Source organism: Oncorhynchus mykiss, chromosome 21, assembly GCF_013265735.2.
Source record: "Oncorhynchus mykiss isolate Arlee chromosome 21, USDA_OmykA_1.1, whole genome shotgun sequence".
In the NCBI taxonomy this organism is placed as follows: domain Eukaryota; kingdom Metazoa; phylum Chordata; class Actinopteri; order Salmoniformes; family Salmonidae; genus Oncorhynchus; species Oncorhynchus mykiss.
This window is the reverse complement of record NC_048585.1, coordinates 17,002,194-17,022,782: the sequence shown is the minus strand read 5'-3', so window position 1 is coordinate 17,022,782 and position 20,589 is coordinate 17,002,194. Positions and strand designations below refer to the sequence as shown.

The 20,589-nt window shown below is 45.4% G+C and overlaps 1 protein-coding gene across 5 annotated transcripts in view; it reads right to left on the bottom strand.

Moving 5' to 3' along the window:
* Positions 1 to 20,366, bottom strand: part of LOC110516649 (protein piccolo) — a 60,964-nt gene extending 40,598 nt beyond the window's left edge. For all 5 annotated transcript variants that reach the window (XM_036957123.1, XM_036957127.1, XM_036957128.1 and 2 more), the window contains exons 1-2: positions 19,120 to 20,366; positions 15,661 to 16,689 (exon numbers count right to left, since the gene is read on the bottom strand). In XM_036957123.1, coding sequence (XP_036813018.1) covers positions 15,661 to 16,689; positions 19,120 to 20,358 — 2,268 coding nt within the window. In that variant the 5' untranslated portion in view covers positions 20,359 to 20,366. The remainder of the gene's footprint in view (positions 1 to 15,660; positions 16,690 to 19,119) is intronic.
* Positions 20,367 to 20,589: the final 223 nt, after the last annotated feature.

The window sequence follows — 20,589 nt, the reverse complement described above, 5'->3', positions numbered from 1 at the left end:
TCTTATTTCAGACCAATTCAATCTTTCAGTAAACACAGCTCAAAGGCAGGCAATTAAAATTGTGCATTCAGTAAACGGTTTATCCTGTGTTGTGCGATGACTTCGGCATTGTTTTTTCTTCCCATCCTCCGCTTGGGACCAAACCGGCCCTCTATCTCTGAAAATAACCATAGTGCATCAGCAAGAAAGACAACAAACCGCCACGAACACAGCTGTTCAAATCCTTCGTCTCGGAGGGACTTTAATTCTGTCCTGTCATGGTTATCTGACTCAAGTCGACAATCACAGCACTAAAGAAGAAGTCATTACAGAAGAGCTCCACTGAGAACTGTGGTTTAAGTGTTGTACCCGTTAAGACGGTTTAATATTCGATATCTCGACAAGGAAGGAGAGAAAGAAACGATGGTAAACATTTGATTCCTAGGGACTTTGGGTCTTACACTGTAGCACACCAGAGCTAATGTAAGTCGGACTAATGATGGAGAGATGTTGTACTGTATGTGTAGATGTACTGTAAGAGTATTGGTAAAATAACACATCCACACATGATACATCATCCACCCACCATACATACATATTCTCTCTTTCTCTCTTGGGGTCTAGTCAGCATGGGTCTGGCCACCCCTCCAGTCTCCGTTTCAAGTAAACACCCTTTTTCCTGCACACCCGTTTTGTGAGCCTCCACAGGCCAGTAACGTGGGTGTGTGCCCTCCTGTGCCTGGCTTAAATGCAGGGCTTATGCTAAATCCATACCAGATGGTGTGAAGCCTGCTAAGCAGTGGTGGAAAAAGTACCCAATTGTCATACTTGAGTAAAAGTAAAGATACCTTAATGGTTACCTCATAACGTTCTCCATGTTAAATGGTTGGCATGAAGTTTAGAATGGCATTTTGTTATCATACGATTGAAATGGAGAGTGTGTGTAAAAAGGAGCAAGGGAGAAGAGGAGAGGAGAGGAGAGAGAGAGAGAGAGAGAGAGAGAGAGAGAGAGAGAGAGAGAGAGAGAGAGAGAGAGAAGGAAATAGAGTGAGAGTAAGAGAGGAAAGAAACAGAGAGCCGTAGGATTTCACCTTTATTATATATGATTTCATGAATAATATCATAATCAAGCCCCATGTAGAGGTCCCTCTCCCTACAGTCCAGGATGCCGTGCCACCACCACAGGGCATTGGCTTTTGCAGCTTGACTGGTCCATCCATTTACACCCCAGAGAGCAGCTTGAGAGGCAGAGAGATGGTTCCAGATTGCCACTGATAGGGAATAATGAGAGCCCGGACAGAGCCAGCCAGCCAGTCAGCCACAAGATCTGTCGCTTCGGCTTCAAACCACTTTTATCCTTGTCATCACCGACGCTATCAGAGATCTGCAGCCTACGGTCCCTGGACATCACCCTTCCACCAGATCACCACCATAAAAAGCATCCTGTCTCTCCATCTCTATATTTGTCAAATACACACGTGCCCACACACGTGCACACACTCCCTGTCTCTCGCGCTCTCTCACACACACACACGCACGCACGCACGCACGCACGCACACACACACACACACACACACACACACACACACACACCCTGTCTCTCTCTCTCTCTCTCTCTCACACGCACGCACACACACATGCACACGCACACGCACACAGACTCGCACACAAACACAGTGATTCAGACACAGTGATCCACACACAAACACAGACTTCCACACACAGACAGTTAGCCACACACAAACATGTATACGCACATAGGTGTCACACTACAACCTTGTCGTATTGCAATTATTTAACCCCTTTAAACCATTACATTGACCCCCTGATTGAAGCTAGGATGCTAATGGATGTTTGTGTTTTCCTAACTAGCCAATTACAAAGCATTCCTGGTAACAGAGCTCAGCAGCTTCAATTCCTTGAAGTTTCATTAAGTGCCCAGTCTTGTCCAGTCTTGTCCAGCGCCTCATTAAGATAAGAGAAATTATGAGTCATTTCACAGAGTGTGTGTGCCATCAGTTGGTCATCATAGTAGTAATGGGGGATGTATAATCATCAGCATCCTCACATTTGTATGGCTGTGTGGCTGTATGGCTGTGTGGCTGTAGGGCTGCATGGCCGTATGGCTGTATAGCCGAGTGGCTGTGTGGCTGTATGGCTATATGGCTGTGTGGCTATGTGGCTGTGTGGCTGTGTGGCTATGTGGTTATATGGCTATGTGGCTGTGTGGCAGTATAGCCGAGTGGCTGTGTGGCTGTATGGCTATATGGCTGTGTGGTTATATGGCTATGTGGTTGTATGGCTATGTGGCTGTGTGGCTGTGTAACTATATGGCTGTATAGCTGTATGGCTTTATGACTTTATGGCATTATGTGGGATCCACCCTCTCATCCCTGTGGGTTGTGAATCAGCCATGCTGCTGTTTGCTAAGCACACACACACATATACATACACACACACATAATAATAATACACACACACACACACACACACTGTATCACAGCTATACAGTGATATGCTCATCCCACACAGACCTGGGTATGACATACTGTAGATAGAAAGATAGTTAAATGAGCAGCATTAGTGTGGGAGCCTTTCCTTTCTTTACTGGGACTATACAACCCTGACAAAAGAGTTCAAACGTTCAAGGACGCTACAAGAAACAACACAAACTACTAAACTACCTCAAGTCTCAAGACATTAACATAAAAAGTCTGAGATGATTCGGCAAAATGGGCAAATCTGATGAGTCTGTCCTCCATGTTGGGTCATTGGTTCCTCCTCTCAGGGGAGGTGAGCGACGTGAAGGTCGGAGTGATATCCTTTTATTACAGAGGAGAATCCTGCTAGGGTTTTACCTCCTAAATTTGGTCTGACATGAGAATTACAATGGGTGGAGAAGGGAGGGGATATTTGAGGTGACTTCCCCTGGTGCAGATAGGAAATAAGCTGGTCAGTATTAGTGTTTCCTCTATTATTTTAATAGGGAGGCTTCTGATATGAAATCATTCCCCCCAGAAATATGGATATACATGTAGTGATTTAACCTGCTTTTAAATGGGCCAAATCTGGTCTCTGGTGATGGGAGTATCACACTTTAACCAACTAGGCCATCAAAATCATTTGGTTCAACTGTGTACCATGTTGTCATAGAAACATCACTTTGCCATTTCTCTGGTTAGGTTGTTTTCATAGAAGGTTGAATCCTTAGCAACCTCCCCAGTGTTGAGAATATGTTGCTTGGTGTACTGTACAGTAGACCCGCATCGCTACAGTTCTGTAGCAGGTGTCAAAGCTGTGTGGGCTAGAAAGTCTTGTTAGTGTGAAGGTCAAGTAAGGAGTTGAGGTGTTCATTATAATTTTCTCTTATCTGCTATTGACAGCATGCAACAATTTCATGTCATCCAACACACAATGTCCAATGAAATATTCACAACATGGACTCAACTATCCAGCATTACATTCCAAACCTTTCTACTCACCAGACAAACACTTCCCAAATACAATTACACAACAAGTACTCTCTGACACCAACAAATGTGTACCTCAGTATTGTATTTTCCTCGTGTTTGACGGCAGTAAAGAGGTGCTGTGGTGTCCCAGGTGGTTTGGGTTTGTTTCCCAGGAGGTTGGGGTGTCTGTTAAGGGATACTGACAGGGGAGGTGAGAGACAGCACTACAGTGCCTTGCGAAAGTATTCGGCCCCCTTGAACTTTGCGACCTTTTGCCACATTTCAGGCTTCAAACATAAAGATATAAAACTGTATTTTTTTGTGAAGAATCAACAACAAGTGGGACACAATCATGAAGTGGAACGACATTTATTGGATATTTCAAACTTTTTTAACAAATCAAAAACTGAAAAATTGGGCGTACAAAATTATTCAGCCCCCTTAAGTTAATACTTTGTAGCGCCACCTTTTGCTGCAATTACAGCTGTAAGTCGCTTGGGGTATGTCTCTATCAGTTTTGCACATCGAGAGACTGACATTTTTTCCCATTCCTCCTTGCAAAACAGCTCGAGCTCAGTGAGGTTGGATGGAGAGCATTTGTGAACAGCAGTTTTCAGTTCTTTCCACAGATTCTCGATTGGATTCAGGTCTGGACTTTGACTTGGCCATTCTAACACCTGGATATGTTTATTATTGAACCATTCCATTGTAGATTTTGCTTTATGTTTTGGATCATTGTCTTGTTGGAAGACAAATCTCCGTCCCAGTCTCAGGTCTTTTGCAGACTCCATCAGGTTTTCTTCCAGAATGGTCCTGTATTTGGCCGAATACTTTCGCAAGGCACTGTATATTAACTCTGAGCTAGGTGAGAGAGAACTTAGTAAAGGAGGAGAAAGGAAGACCCAGCAAAACTAGGTAGGTGGGTGTGTCCGTCTGTCTGAAGTGTTCTTCCGTTTTGCCATCTGTCTACTGAACTTTGAACCCAGTGTTATTTTGTGTGTATCAGCTTTTTGCTTCATCTTATCTTACGCAGTACATTAGGTTGGTTCACCAGCTGCAGTTAAAATGGGCTTATCAGCTGGTGTGTGTGTGTGTTTGTGTGCTATCGGGTTTCCCCTAGCGGGTATGTCTATACAGATGGACAGGTGTGAGATGCCAGCTTGCCTGTGCTACTGGAGGCAATGAGAGAGGGATGGAAATGGGGGATCTCCTCTCCCCCTTTCAGTTTTAAAGGAGGGATAATTAAGACCCACAACAGCCTGCGGTAATGAGCGGCATTAGGAGTTCCGCTGCTGTTTTTGCTTCTCTGTTTGGGGTGAGAGAGAAAGAGACTGTATCACTTTGTGACTGACAGACCTGGGATCAAACACCAAAATCATTGCAAATATACTCAACAAAAATATAAACGCAACATGTAACATGTTTGTTCCATCTTTCAGGAGCTTATTTCTCTCCCATTTTGGGCACATCCCTGTTAGTGAGCATTTCTCATTTGCCAAGATAATCCATCTACCTGACAGGAGTGGCATATCAACAAGCTGATTAAACAGCATGATCATTACACAGGTGCACTTTGTGCGTGGGTCAATAAAAGGCCACTCTAAAATCTGCAGTTTTGTCACACAACATAATGCCACAGATGTCTCAATTGCATGAGGCAGAATGCAATTGGCATGCTGACTGCAGGTTTGTCCACTAGAGCTGTTGCCAGAGAATTTAATGTTAATTTCTCTACCATAAGCCGTCTCCAATGTCGTTTTAGAGAATTTAGCCGTACGTCAACTGGCGTCACAACCGCAGACCACATTTAACCACGCCAGCCCAGGTCCTCCACATCCGGCTTCTTCACCTGTGGGATCATCTGAGACCAGCCACTCGGACAACTGATGAAACTGTGGGTTTGTACAACTAAAGAATTTCTGCACAAACAGTCAGAAACCGTCTCAGGGAAGTTCCTCTGCGTCCTCTTCGTCATAACCATGGTCTTGACCTGACTGCAGTTCGGCGTCATAACCGACTTAAGTGGGGAAATGCTCACCTTTAAATGGCCACTGCCATGCTGCAGAAGTGTGCTCTTCACAGATGAATCCCGGTTTTAACTATATTGGGCAGATGGCAGACAGCGTGTATGGCATCGTGTGGGTGAGCAGTTTGCTGATGTCAACGTTGTGAACAGAGTGCCCCATAGTGGTGGTGGGGTTATGGTATAAGCAGGCAAAAGCTATGGACAACGACCAATTGCATTTTATCGATGGCAATTTGAATGCACAGATGTACCGTGATGAGATCCTGAGGCCCATTGTCGTGACATTCATCCGCCGCCATCACCTCACGTTTCAGCATGATAATGCACAGTCCCATGTTGCAAGGATATGTACACAATTCCTGGAAGGTGAAAATGTCCCAGTTTTTCCATGGCCTTCAAACTCACCATACATGTCTCCCATTGAGCATGTTTAGGATGCTCTGGATCGACGTGTCCGACAGTGTGTTCCAGTTCCCACCAATATCCAGCAACTTCACACAGCAATTTGAAGAGGAGTGGGAAAACATTCCATAGGCCACAATCAACAACCTGATCAACTTTATGAGAAAGAGATGTGTCTTTCTGCATAAGGCAAATTGTGGTCAGACCAGACACCCCTACTTTCTTTTAAGGTATCTGTGACCAACAGATGCATATCTGTATTCCCAGTCATGTGAAATCCATAGATTAGGGCATAATGCATTTATTTCAATTGACTTATTTCCTTATATGAACTGTAACTCAGTTAGATCTTTGAAATTGTTGCATGTTGTGTTCATATTTGTGTTCAACGTAGTTTAGCTGGGCTTGATTGATTTTGCCTGTTGGTCTGGAACCAATAGAAAAGTCACAGGAGTCAATGCTGACAAAACTAGCCTCCTCTCCACTAGCGCTAATGCTAACAATACTAGTCTCCTCTCCCCTAGCCCTCATGCTAACAAAAGTGGTTTTGTACTCAAGAGCTTGTTAGCATTATATTAAAGCAGCATGTAGCTGGCACACGTACATCCTCTGTGACATGACATCCAACCCCTCCTACTGCTTTCCTCAGTCATCCTGTTCCTCCTCTCCCAACCACCTCCTCTCCTTTGTTCAGACTCATCCTTCTCTACCTCCGCTAATCACGTCTCTCTTCTCTTAAACATCTCTCTCAGTTTCCATCACACTCATCCTTCTCTACCTCCGCTAATCACGTCTCTCTTCTCTTAAACATCTCCCTCAGTTTCCATCACACTCATCCTTGTCTACCTCCGCTAATCACGTCTCTCTTCTCTTAAACATCTCCCTCAGTTTCCATCACACTCATCCTTCTCTACCTCCGCTAATCACGTCTCTCTTCTCTTAAACATCTCCCTCAGTTCCCATCACACTCACCCTTCTCTACCTCCGCTAATCACGTCTCTCTTCTCTTAAACATCTCCCTCAGGTTCCATTACACTCATCCTTCTCTACCTCCGCTAATCACGTCTCTCTTCTCTTAAACATCTCCCTCAGTTTCCATCACACTCATCCTTCTCTACCCCTGCTAATCACGTCTCTCTTCTCTTAAACATCTCCCTCAGTTTCCATCACACTCATCCTTCTCTACCTCCGCTAATCACGTCTCTCTTCTCTTAAACATCTCCCTCAGTTTCCATCACACTCATCCTTCTCTACCTCCGCTAATCACGTCTCTCTTCTCTTAAACATCTCCCTCAGTTTCCATCACACTCATTTTCTTCTTTCCCCTCCCCCTGCCTCCTCTAGCCTTTCTCCCATTCCCTTGAAACTAAAGGCTACAACTAACGCTACAATTGAAGATATTGATCAGCTTGTCAAGTTCCTAAACGCCTGTGAAAGACTAGACCAGTCAGAAGATGTAGAATCGCTGATACCCAAATGTGTCACAGGTCCAGGTTAAGCCTACTCCTAGACTCAAAAGCATTTTCAAAAGTGACTCTCCATTGGAGGTGTTTTTGAGTCCAGGAGTAGGTTTAACCTGAGCATGGGAAATAAAGGTCTGCGTCTTTCACAAGTGTGTGTGTGTGTGTGTGTGCCTTAGTGTTGCACGGTATACCAATAGTAGAACATGACAAACGATTCTGTTACTTTTGGTTCTTCTGTCAAGTCTGTCTATCAGCCCAGCTGATGTCTCCTTATAGTTCTAGAGCACCGTGCCTGTCAAGTCTGTCTATCAACTGATGTCTCCTTATAGTTCTAGAGCACCGTGCCTGTCAAGTCTGTCTATCAGCTGATGTCTCCTTATAGCTCTAGAGCACCGTGCCTGTCAAGTCTGTCTATCAGCTGATGTCTCCTTATAGTTCTAGAGCACCGTGCCTGTCAAGTCTGTCTATCAGCTGATGTCTCCTTATAGTTCTAGAGCACCGTGCCTGTCAAGTCTGTCTATCAGCTGATGTCTCCTTATAGTTCTAGAGCACCGTGCCTGTCAAGTCTGTCTATCAACTGATGTCTCCTTATAGCTCTAGAGCACCGTGCCTGTCAAGTCTGTCTATCAGCTGATGTCTCCTTATAGTTCTAGAGCACCGTGCCTGTCAAGTCTGTCTATCAACTGATGTCTCCTTATAGTTCTAGAGCACCGTGCCTGTCAAGTCTGTCTATCAGCTGATGTCTCCTTATAGCTCTAGAGCACCGTGCCTGTCAAGTCTGTCTATCAGCTGATGTCTCCTTATAGTTCTAGAGCACCGTGCCTGTCAAGTCTGTCTATCAGCTGATGTCTCCTTATAGTTCTAGAGCACCGTGCCTGTCAAGTCTGTCTATCAGCTGATGTCTCCTTATAGTTCTAGAGCACCGTGCCTGTCAAGTCTGTCTATCAGCTGATGTCTCCTTATAGTTCTAGAGCACCGTGCCTGTCAAGTCTGTCTATCAGCTGATGTCTCCTTATAGTTCTAGAGCACCGTGCCTGTCAAGTCTGTCTATCAACTGATGTCTCCTTATAGTTCTAGAGCACCGTGCCTGTCAAGTCTGTCTATCAGCTGATGTCTCCTTATAGCTCTAGAGCACCGTGCCTGTCAAGTCTGTCTATCAGCTGATGTCTCCTTATAGCTCTAGAGCACCGTGCCTGTCAAGTCTGTCTATCAGCCCAGCTGATGTCTTCTTATAGCTCTAGAGCACGGTGCTGTCAAGTCTGTCTATCAACTGATGTCTCCTTATAGCTCTAGAGCACCGTGCCTGTCAAGTCTGTCTATCAGCTGATGTCTCCTTATAGCTCTAGAGCACCGTGCCTGTCAAGTCTGTCTATCAGCTGATGTCTCCTTATAGCTCTAGAGCACCGTGCCTGTCAAGTCTGTCTATCAGCCCAGCTGATGTCTTCTTATAGCTCTAGAGCACGGTGCTGTCAAGTCTGTCTATCAGCTGATGTCTCCTTATAGCTCTAGAGCACCGTGCCTGTCAAGTCTGTCTATCAGCTGATGTCTCCTTATAGCTCTAGAGCACCGTGCCTGTCAAGTCTGTCTATCAGCTGATGTCTCCTTATAGCTCTAGAGCACCGTGCCTGTCAAGTCTGTCTATCAGCTGATGTCTCCTTATAGTTCTAGAGCACCGTGCCTGTCAAGTCTGTCTATCAGCTGATGTCTCCTTATAGTTCTAGAGCACCGTGCCTGTCAAGTCTGTCTATCAGCTGATGTCTCCTTATAGTTCTAGAGCACCGTGCCTGTCAAGTCTGTCTATCAGCTGATGTCTCCTTATAGTTCTAGAGCACCGTGCCTGTCAAGTCTGTCTATCAGCTGATGTCTCCTTATAGTTCTAGAGCACCGTGCCTGTCAAGTCTGTCTATCAGCTGATGTCTCCTTATAGCTCTAGAGCACCGTGCCTGTCAAGTCTGTCTATCAGCTGATGTCTCCTTATAGCTTTAGAGCACCGTGCCTGTCAAGTCTGTCTATCAGCCCAGCTGATGTCTTCTTATAGCTCTAGAGCACGGTGCTGTCAAGTCTGTCTATCAACTGATGTCTCCTTATAGCTCTAGAGCACCGTGCCTGTCAAGTCTGTCTATCAGCTGATGTCTCCTTATAGCTCTAGAGCACCGTGCCTGTCAAGTCTGTCTATCAGCTGATGTCTCCTTATAGCTCTAGAGCACCGTGCCTGTCAAGTCTGTCTATCAGCCCAGCTGATGTCTTCTTATAGCTCTAGAGCACGGTGCTGTCAAGTCTGTCTATCAGCTGATGTCTCCTTATAGCTCTAGAGCACCGTGCCTGTCAAGTCTGTCTATCAGCTGATGTCTCCTTATAGCTCTAGAGCACCGTGCCTGTCAAGTCTGTCTATCAGCTGATGTCTCCTTATAGTTCTAGAGCACCGTACCTGTCAAGTCTGTCTATCAGCCCAGCTGATGTCTTCTTATAGCTCTAGAGCACGGTGCCTGTCAAGTCTGTCTATCAACTGATGTCTCCTTATAGCTCTAGAGCACGGTGCCCGCTCCACTTCCTCATTGCTAGCTCTAGAGCACGGTGCCCGCTCCACTTCCTCATTGCTAGCTCTAGAGCACGGTGCCCGCTCCACTTCCTCATTGCTAGCTCTAGAGCACTGTCCCCGCTCCACTTCCTCATTGCTAGCTCTAGAGCACGGTGCCCACTCCACTTCCTCATTGCTAGCTCTAGAGCACGGTGCACGCTCCACTTCCTCATTGCTAGCTCTAGCCTGTTCTAAGTAACCACTGAACTAACTGGGCTGCATATGTTTATGCTGTATAAAAGTTAACACACTTTAATGATGCAACACAGTAGAAATGTTGAAACTTCTAATTACTGTTCCCAAAACAATGTCCAGTACAGGCTAGAACACTAGAGTGCAAGAAGATACCGGAAGCTTCCAGCGTTGTAGGCTAACTTTCCTTGCTAACTTACAGCTGAAGCCAACACCAATCACAGCCCTAGTATTTCAAAATATTGCTGTATACAAAGCTAATTGTCACCAAAAACGTAATTAATTCACTCGTTTACCCCGGCTAACATCTGCCCCAGTCAAGATCATCTTTGCTTCAGCCAAGAAAACTGACTGTGTGTGAATGACATCATGGGTCTTAAAGAGACAGCGCACACTTTTATAAAATAAGATAATGCTTCTTCTATGCAAAGGTTGTTGATCAGTACAATAAAATAAGTCATAATTGGAAGGTAAACATATTGTTTTTCATTTATAGCCTCATGAAATCAACCAAAACAATAACTCACCTGTATTGTGAACAGGCCTAGGCTACATCTTGATTTACCCAGATGATCAATAGAGATTTACCATTCAAATAAATGATTACCATTATGCTGTTATGTAGATTGGTTTTTAAAGAATGTGTTGAGTCATTAATGCATACATTTGAAAATCAAACATTTCAAATGATATTGAACAGACAAGATCTGTCTGGATCAAGGGCCATTCATTTAGCTAATACGTTTCTTGTTTTTTTTGCATTGGTATCGTTTTGGTATCACTTTGGTATGAAGTATCGTGATGGTATTGAGTATTGTGATACTAAACCTGGCATTGAAGTAAAAATTCTACGTGTATATGTGCCTACGTGCGTGTGTATGACATATATCTGGCAGTGTGTCTGTGTATCTATGCATCTGACATAAGCCAAAGCTGACCTGACGCAAATACAACAGCTTGCGCTATCGGAACCAGGGTCTCAGTGTGTGTCTCTGTGCATCTCCCCCTCTCAATAGGACTTAACACTGGCACCTCATCGATTTCCTGGCGCCGGTATCTTTTTGGCCGCAGTCGCTCACTTGGCTTGGCTAAAATATGGCTCCTAAACCTCCAATCCCTCGTAAATGTGCTGTAGATAATGAAGAATCATGACCCAGTAATAGGTCTGTATAACAGGGGGGAGCTGTACCGACTAGGGCCCTGAAGGTTTGCTAACCCCATATGTCACACAGAGTAAAACTCCAAGCAGATAGTACAAACACTTTACTACCTGTGATGTTCAGGCAGCTTCCATTTGAAGTTGGACATTTTACACTACATAGTATTGGTCTGTGGGAAAGGCAATATTAAACACATAAATGTACACAAACACAACTACATTCACCAGGCCTCCCATAGTCACACATACTTTATTGGGTGTATATGCTAAACTTTTCTCTCTTCCTAAGACTCACACACCTCCATGGTCAAGAGAGAGAGAGAGAGAGATGATTTCCCATGGCGCCCTGTAGTTGCTTGTATCCTCAGTAGCTCTTTTGTAGCTCAGGCTATTTTTGCCCATTTCTGTCCTCGGGGCAAGTGATGGGAGTGAGAGTGACGGTAGTGTATACAGAGACAGACAGAGACACACACACAGAGGGACGCTCAAAGACACACACACACACAGAGGGACGCACAAAGACACACACAGAGGGACGCACAAAGACACACACACAGAGGGACACACAAAGACACACACACACACACAGAGGGACGCACAAAGACACACACACACAGAGGGACGCTCAAAGAGACACACACAGAGGGACGCTTAAAGACACACACACACACACACAGAGGGACGCTCAAAGACACACACACACACACAGAGGAACGCACAGACACACACACACAGAGAGACGCACAAAGACACACACACACAGAGGGACGCTCAAAGACACACACACACACACAGAGGGACGCTCAAAGACACACACACACACACAGAGGGACGCACAAAGACACACACACACACAGAGGGATGCACAAAGACACACACAGAGGGACGCACAAAGACACACACACACACAGAGAGACGCACAAAGACACACACACACAGAGGGACGCTCAAAGACACACACACACACACACAGAGGGACGCACAAAGACACACACACACACACAGAGGGATGCTCAAAGAGGTGTACCCAGCTAACCACAGGTGTCCCCAGCTGACCACAGGTGTACAGCCATTCATTTATCCAGGATGAATAATGTCACATCGTATTGGTACTGGACAGACCTATTTGTAAACAAACACAATCTGCCTCAGATAAATACATATTTATCTTTGATATGATGGCCAGATAGAAAAGTCGAATGTTGGATCATGAACCTAAATGTTGGATTCAGCTTCCCCATGATGGTGATGGTCTCTACTATAAAGTATAATACATTATATTATATGACTATAGCATATTCATTGTCTCTGTATGTTGACACAAAGACACACAGAGACAAAATGAAAGAGACAGTAAGAGAGAGAGAGGGACAGAAAACAAAATTAAAGAGACAGTAAGAGAGATAGAGGGACAGGGAGACAGAAGCTAGGTTCCCATCCATTTGTCAAAAGATTTCCAAGCAAATATTCTAATATTCGGTCAAAAAAAGGAATTATAATCCACTGGTCTAATGTCATTTGTTTGATCAACATTTAGGAAAGGTTCCCGACAATGCTCTGTTTCCATCAGGCCTGTTTTCAGTTGTTTATCTGATATGTACAGTTCTTTACTCAAATAAACATGGAAACAGAGAAATGAACAGAGATAATAACAGAAGAGAGAGAGAGAGAGAGAGAGAGAGAGAGAGAGAGAGAGAGGCTCATATTGAGGAAGGTTAAGGGTCACCTCTTCTGACTGGGACAGGCTTCCTGATGCCCTTTAAATCCTTTTAGGAAGCAGAGATTACTTTTTCTACAGCTCGCCTACACAGCAAGCAACACACACCACACACCAAACAAACACCAACACACAGATAAATGCTCCTTCAGACTCAATGCAATGCATGCACCAACCCCCACACATACACACAACCCCCTAAACACACACACACACACACACACACACACACACACACACACACACACACACACAAATTCTCAGCTCGGAGCAAGTGTTGGGAGAGTGACAGAGGCAAGGCATGTCTGCTGACGAAGCAGAGAAAGGGTTGGATGAGTCAGTGTACTGAGGTAGGTAGACTGGGGCAGGAGCAGCCTCGTTCACATGGCCATCCAGCACCATGCTCTGTCCTAGACCAATGACTCACATCATCTATCTATTCCTCTTCATCACAAAGGACTCAGGGCTCTATGTAGCTCTCCATCAATCAACAAGTTCAGTTTCATGAAGCATCCTTGAATGGATTGGATCAGATTAGATGCATGTCTGGTTGGGTTGAATTGAATTTCAGCTCAGTTAAAATCAGGTTTGGGATCGAAATTCAACATGTATAAATCAGGAAATTAGGACTTTTTTAATTAGTATGTTTTTCAGTGAACCTTTTCAATCCATGATCAGAATGTCCTATTCATTCTCGACTGAGTAAAGATGAATTTACATAGTCCCTGAAACATGATGGTATTTCATCTCTGTCGGTTATACTCCGCACCTGGGTTGTGTTCATAATTGCACACTGTCATTAAGCGTTTTGCATTGGAAATGAAAATCAGCATTTCTTATTGGACAAGTCCAGCTAGTCCCTCACTATTTCAGTCAGTTTTCTTCAGTTTGGTGCCTAATGAACACCACCCTGATTTTGAGCAAAACAAGTATATTGGTTCGTGTTAAGACACACTGGTCCAGAGACACCTAATCTTTGGCTCATTAGGCCGTCTAAGAACATAATCACCTAGGATGCTGATCTCCCCAACGTAATTACACATTTCCCTGTGCCTTGGACTTCATTTGAGGAATACGCTGCTCCTCATTACTGCCAAAGATGGGTCAGTACGACAACACAGCGATACATACCAGTCTATGATATTGGTAGCATTTTATATTGAGTTGACCTGTGTAGTCCAGAGGCCGTAACCTGAGGGCCTTTGCTCCTCTAGGAGCTCAAATTAGTAGGTAAAGTAAGTGCCACCTGTGTAGTAATGAGGTAGTTACACTAGTAACAACCTTAGGGTACATAGTAGTATGTAGTAACTGGCTGTCTAAGCCAACACAAAGATACATGAGGATCTACCTCTATTTTAACTGTCGTTTGAAGTACTGTATGACATCACAGTGTATGTGTTTCTACATACAATAATGTTAAATAAACCTAAACGTAAATGATGAACTCCACGAGAAAATAGAGAGCCTTTTCAGTGACGTTGTTTCATAATGGAGTGGCTGCCATCTTGTTGGGCGTGGTGGTGGAGTCATGGTTCTCACCGTGTGACAAGGAGTTAGACTGCCTAATCTCCCCGGAACACCTTAAATAGACCAGTAGCGTGATTACTAAGGGAACTGGCCACGCGCTACACCGCTAAACACTAAACTACCTACTAGCATAGGGAAGCTAGCATGTGAAGCTACGCCAAACCTGCCATTGCGTGAGCTCAACTATACCTGCTTTCAACACGTTCACTGCTTTCACTCAAGGTTGAACAACTTACACTGTGAGTAGCTCCTAAGCCGAGCCAGACATGGTCGATAACAAAGACAATCTAGGCACAGTTCAATTGAGAAACCAACGCCACCCGTATTACACCCTATTGACCTGTCAACCAAAATATACAGCAGTTACACAGTAGACAAGCAATAAGGAGGCTACTGCTGTATTTTCCCATCAGAATACTGTTTGACAGTGAGCTTTGATTCGCTGAACTGAATGAAATTCTGTGCAGTTCTTCCATTAATATAATTGAATGACCCCATAAACCATCTGTTCTTGGGAACTGAATGTAAGTGATGTATGTTAATTCAGCATCAATGGGACACACTAGTAATAACACTCTATAACCTCCTAGGAAGATGAGAAATTAAAGAGTATTTGGTCCCTATGACCACACACACACACACACACACACACACACGCCCCTCTCTTAGATTACAGAGTCAAGTGGCAGCCTTTTGAAGTGTAAATGTCGCTCAATAATGAGATGGCCATTTAAATGGCATTCATTTAGCCTTATTAACCTAGCCCCACAATGGCTTAGAGTTAGACTACAGGGCAGCTAGGAGGCTAGGGAAAGCTAAACGCATCAACCACAAACCACTCCCTCAAAGGTCAAACACGTGCAGCAGTCATGACCACCAAGACCGTGACCAACGTTCAGGTTCACTTATGGTAAGAGGGGTACCTTTAAACAGGGTGTCAATATTTGTGTCCTGATTACAATTGGAAGATATAGAAACCAAATTGACTGCAGATGTGTTTTTTATATAGCCAGTGAGTGACTGAACAACATGGAGTGTACAGAAGACTGTAGCCCTAACCCACCTACTGTAACAATGGAAACAGCTGAAATCCTTGTATGGTTTGTGTACCTTTCAGCAGAACTGTTTCTATTTTAGCAGTAGTGAAAGCTGTACTGGTCTTACCTCACCAAGATGAGGTGTGGGGTTGAAGCCACACAGGTTGCACACACTCTTCTTGCACTCGGTGCAGTTGCTGTAGTTAGGGGGGTCTGCTGATCCAACGTTCAGCTCCACCTTACACAGAGGGCAGTTTTCCTGGGCCCCCAAGCCTGTGGCCGTAGTAAGCTGCTCCCCCACTTTCAGAGGCTCCACGGAGGGATCTGCCTCTATGGACTTTTGGTCCTTCAGCAGGGAGACGGCACGTTTGGGGGCCTTCTTGGAGGCAGGTGGGGTGTCAGGGCTGTCTGAGTCGGGGGGGGACCCGGGAGCGGAGAAGGGAGAGTCCGGGGGAGAACCGAGGGGAGAACCAGGGGCAGAGAAGGGGGAGTCTGGGGGAGAACCGAGGGGAGAACCGGCAGGAGAATCGGCAAGAGAACCAGCTTTCTCATCCACAGAGTCCACAGAGTCGGTGGTCATGAGGTTGGTGGCCGAGCTCAAGATAGACGAGCCAAAGCCAAACATCTGGGAGGCAGCCGCCGGGGGCTTGGCTGTCTCAGTAAAACCACCGAACCCGCTGAACATCTTTCCCGTCACCGACTCTGCTGTTTTTGGGGTACCAGCAGCGGCTTTGGCCCGATCAGGTTTGGCTGATCCAGTGAACCCACCAAAGCCACTGAACATTGTTCCCGTGATGGACTCGGCCGCCTGGGAGGCAGCGGCTGGAGGCTTGGCCACATCGGTGAGCCCCCCTAGGCTGATGCCCCCCAGGCCCCCGAAGAAGCTGGACTCCTGTTTACCTTTGGCCGGTGAGGGCTGGGGGCTGCCTTTCGGGGAAGATGGGCCGGGGGATTTCTGTTTGGGCGTGGTTGGAGGGGTTAAGCCTCTGTCGGAAATGCTCTGCTGCTTAATCAGTAGATTGGGCTTCTTGCCATCTTTGCCAGGGTCTTTCCTTGAGGGTGAAGGAGGGGCAGAGCCCTTGCCCATCATAGGAGGGTCATCCATACCCCCCATAGCCCTCTGCATCTGGCAGTTGAGACACAGCCACTCTTTACCCTGAAAAGATACAAAACATGGTCAGACACACATACGACACACACATATACACACATGTACTGTATGGCCGGGACAGTACCAGTATCACGATACTCATTAGTAACATGGCAAGGAAACAAAACACAAAGCGGATTTAACTTCTTTAGGAAAACAGCCCAAATGTTGGAAACAAATACCATTATGTTGTCACCCAGAGTGACATTTATTTAATTTCCAAGTTATAGCACACAATATTTTACATACAGCAGGTTTTTAAAGGACCAAACAGTATGTTCTGCTTTGTATTTTTTTATATTATATATATATTTGCCATGAAAACAATATTGCGATATCACATTCCAATATCACAGCCCTAATGTAGTGTATATACAGGTACACACACACACACACACGCACACACACAATGACACACACATGCACACACACACACACACACACACACACACACACACACACATACACACACACACACACACACACACACACACACACACACACACACACACACACACACACACACACACACAATCCTTTCCTTTAAGTGAAACATCACAGTAATTCAGAGAAAAAATACAACTTAATTAGTACATTTCAATAACATGATTCTCTTTTCACACTGTAAATTGTTTTTCGCTCAGTTCTTGAGGGATTTAAAAGCAAATTGAATGATTTATACTAATTACGTGTTGCAGTAACGGGAGCTGTATTTGCAGATCGTGGCAATTTGCAGAACCACCATTAAATGTACTATTTGACAAGGCTGCATTACAAATGGAATATTTCTCTAATTTCAGGCAGAAAATCATCTTTACAAACCATTTTATTTGTTTAATTTGAGATGTTTATTGGTTGAGTCGTTCTTGAAATATAAGAAAAGTACTCTGATGAAAGTAGATGCATTTCATGGTTAGTTAGAAATGGGAAACAACTGTATTGATGCATCTGTAACACTTTATAAATACATCATTAGATATTCATACTGATTTCCTACATGATATATACTGTATGTTTGTTCTAAAGATGGAGTTTCGTCACATATCCTGACAACTAGCTTAGCTACAGTGTAATGTTTTTGTTCACTACACAGGACATGGCCTTGGTTACCATTGTCTACAACAAGAAACCCTACAAAAGAGGACAATATTGACATGGTTATTATCAGTATCTTCTTGCATAGAACAACACTCACATTTCCATTCCCTCTTTGTGATTACCATGCTCAATAATTCTACCCCCAGAAAAAGAGATGCAAAATATGACCACTTTGTGATTCTGCTGTTTTATCTGATAGTGTGTGCAAAGATATTATTTTTGAGAGGGGCACTGATGACCAAATCTTTGAATTCATTATTTGTATTGTATTTTCTGTATATCTATAATAAATACATTATATGGATAAGTATCAGATCACCTGCCCCCCTCAGTTTCAACAGGCATCATGCCTCGGGGGTGCATGGCTCGTGTGGTTGGTTACTGAAACCTGACGTTGGCCGGCGGTTGGAGGCTTCCTGTGCCCATGACATGAGTCACCTTGATAGCTTCCCCACTGTCCATATGGCCCCTCTGTTCCTCAAGCTGTGTGGCGTTAATATGGGGGGCATTTCCAGAGCTAGGCCTGACTGCATGGGCATCTCTGGAACGCTAAATGCTTAAAGGCTAATGCTGAAAAGGCTCATGCTAAAAATGCTAATGCTAAAAATGTTAATGCTAAAAATGCTAATGCTTAAAAATTATCGCTCTGCTTCTTTAGATATGAGAATTAACTGTTGGTTTTGATTGATTCACCTTTTTTTATGTATATTTTGTACCGTAATGGTGTACTGTGCTTCTCTTGTGAAGTTGAAATGTCATTTAGAGCGTTGGACTAGTAACCGGAAGGTTGCGAGTTCAAACCCCCGAGCTGACAAGGTACAAATCTGTCGTTCTGCCCCTGAACAGGCAGTTAACCCACTGTTCCCAGGCCGTCATTGAAAATAAGAATTTGTTCTTAACTGACTTGCCTGGTTAAATAAAGGTAAAATAAAATAAATAAATAAAAAATTTAGACATGCTGGGTGAATTTTGTACTAATAAACAGAAACAGAAACAGAAAACTGAAACTAATTCAAGGCATACGTTGGTTGTTGTATCTATGCAATGACACTGGCAGTAGACATTTAATTGAATGAAGTGTCTGATACATCTGAGACAGAATGTGATGTGAAAAAACACCATATAATAGACCCTCAGTCAGCACAAACTACAGTACAAATACATTTTAAGGGTAAGTGAGAGAGCGAGAGAGAGAGAGAGAGGAACAGCGACAAAGGAAGTGTGGGAAAATGGAAATACGGTGGAGAGAGAGAGAAAGGGTAGTATAAATATATACCAGAGAACAGGAGAAAGAGAGAGAGGAAGAAAGCAAGCTAGAGAGAGAGGGCATTCTCTTACCTCCGAGTCTGGGGGGCTGAATCCACATAGGCTGCACACCTGGTTCTTACACATGGTACAGTTGCTGAAGTTGGGCGGCTCCTTGGAGCCCACGTTGAGCTGGGTACTCTTGCACAGCGGACACAGCCCACCTCCAGGTGGTTTACCAGGGCCTTGTGGACCAGGGGGACCCCCAGCTTTAGCTGGCCCGCCTGGCTGTGCACCGGGGCCAGGGGGTCCTTGCTGCCCAGGGGGCCCTTGACCGGGGCCAGGGGGTCTAGGTCCTTGCTGCCCAGGGGGGACTTGACCAGGTGGTCTGGGCCCTTGCTGCCCAGGGGGCCCTTGTCCGGAGACAGGGGGTCTGGGTCCTTGCTGGCCAGGGGGTCCTTGACCAGGTGGTCTGGGCCCTTGCTGCCCGGGGGGTCTGGGCCCTTGTCCGGGGCCAGGGGTTCTGGGCCCTTGCTGCCCAGGGGGTCCTTGACCAGTGGGTCTGGGCCCTTGTTGCCCATGGGGTCTGGGCCCTTGTCCGGGGCCAGGGGTTCTGGGCCCTTGCTGCCCAAGGGGTCCTTGACCAGTGGGTCTGGGCCCTTGCTGCCCAGGGGGTCTGGGCCCTTGTCCGGGGCCAGGGGGTCTTGGCCCCCCCTGCTGGGGGCCCTTGCTGCCTGGCCCTGGGGGCCCACCTTGGGGCTTCTCTCCAGGCTTTTCTTCCTTGTCAAACAGGCCAAATGAGGGCATGTTGACCCCGGAGCCCATGGAGGTGACCTCGGAGGACATTGAGGACATTCCAGAGGACACCTGGGAGGTCATGGACGAGACAGCGTTAAGCGGGTTGGCCCCACTCAGGAAGCTGGAGCCAAACATGCCTGTTTTCTTCTCTGGGTCCTTAGGCTCCTGCCTGAATCGGGACTCTAAGAGGCTGAGGGACGAGGGACTGCGGCCAGGGGCCGGCCTGCCAGTGGGGCCCTCTCCAAACGCGTCTACGGTGCGACTCTTGCTAAGCCGAACAGAGGGTCCAACTCCTGGCTGCTGGGGCCGCTGCTGAACATCTGCCTCCGAGGGCCTGAGAGAGAGAGTGTGAGAAAGAAAGAAACAAACAAACAAAGAAGAGTCATTTGGCAGTACAAATGGAAATAGATGGTGTGTATACATTTCAATACTCTGTGACTTCCTTTCATTCCCTCCTTTCCTTAATCTGTACTGATGTGACAGAGCTGGATAGGTGAAAGCAAATTGCCATAGGCTTCCACCATGTTGTTGCATTTTCAGATCAGCAAAGAGGAAGGAGAGGAGACAAGGAGGGGAAGCTACTTTACACTATCAAATGGCTGATATTTGCCGGTTGGCAAACTTAGAGATGAGACTAATTAAACACTCATGATCACCATCGCCGCAGAAGAGCTCCTAAATACATCATTCAACACACATACAGACACATATGTATCCCAGATAAACACATCTTCCAAACAACCAAATCATTAAGAATGATAATTG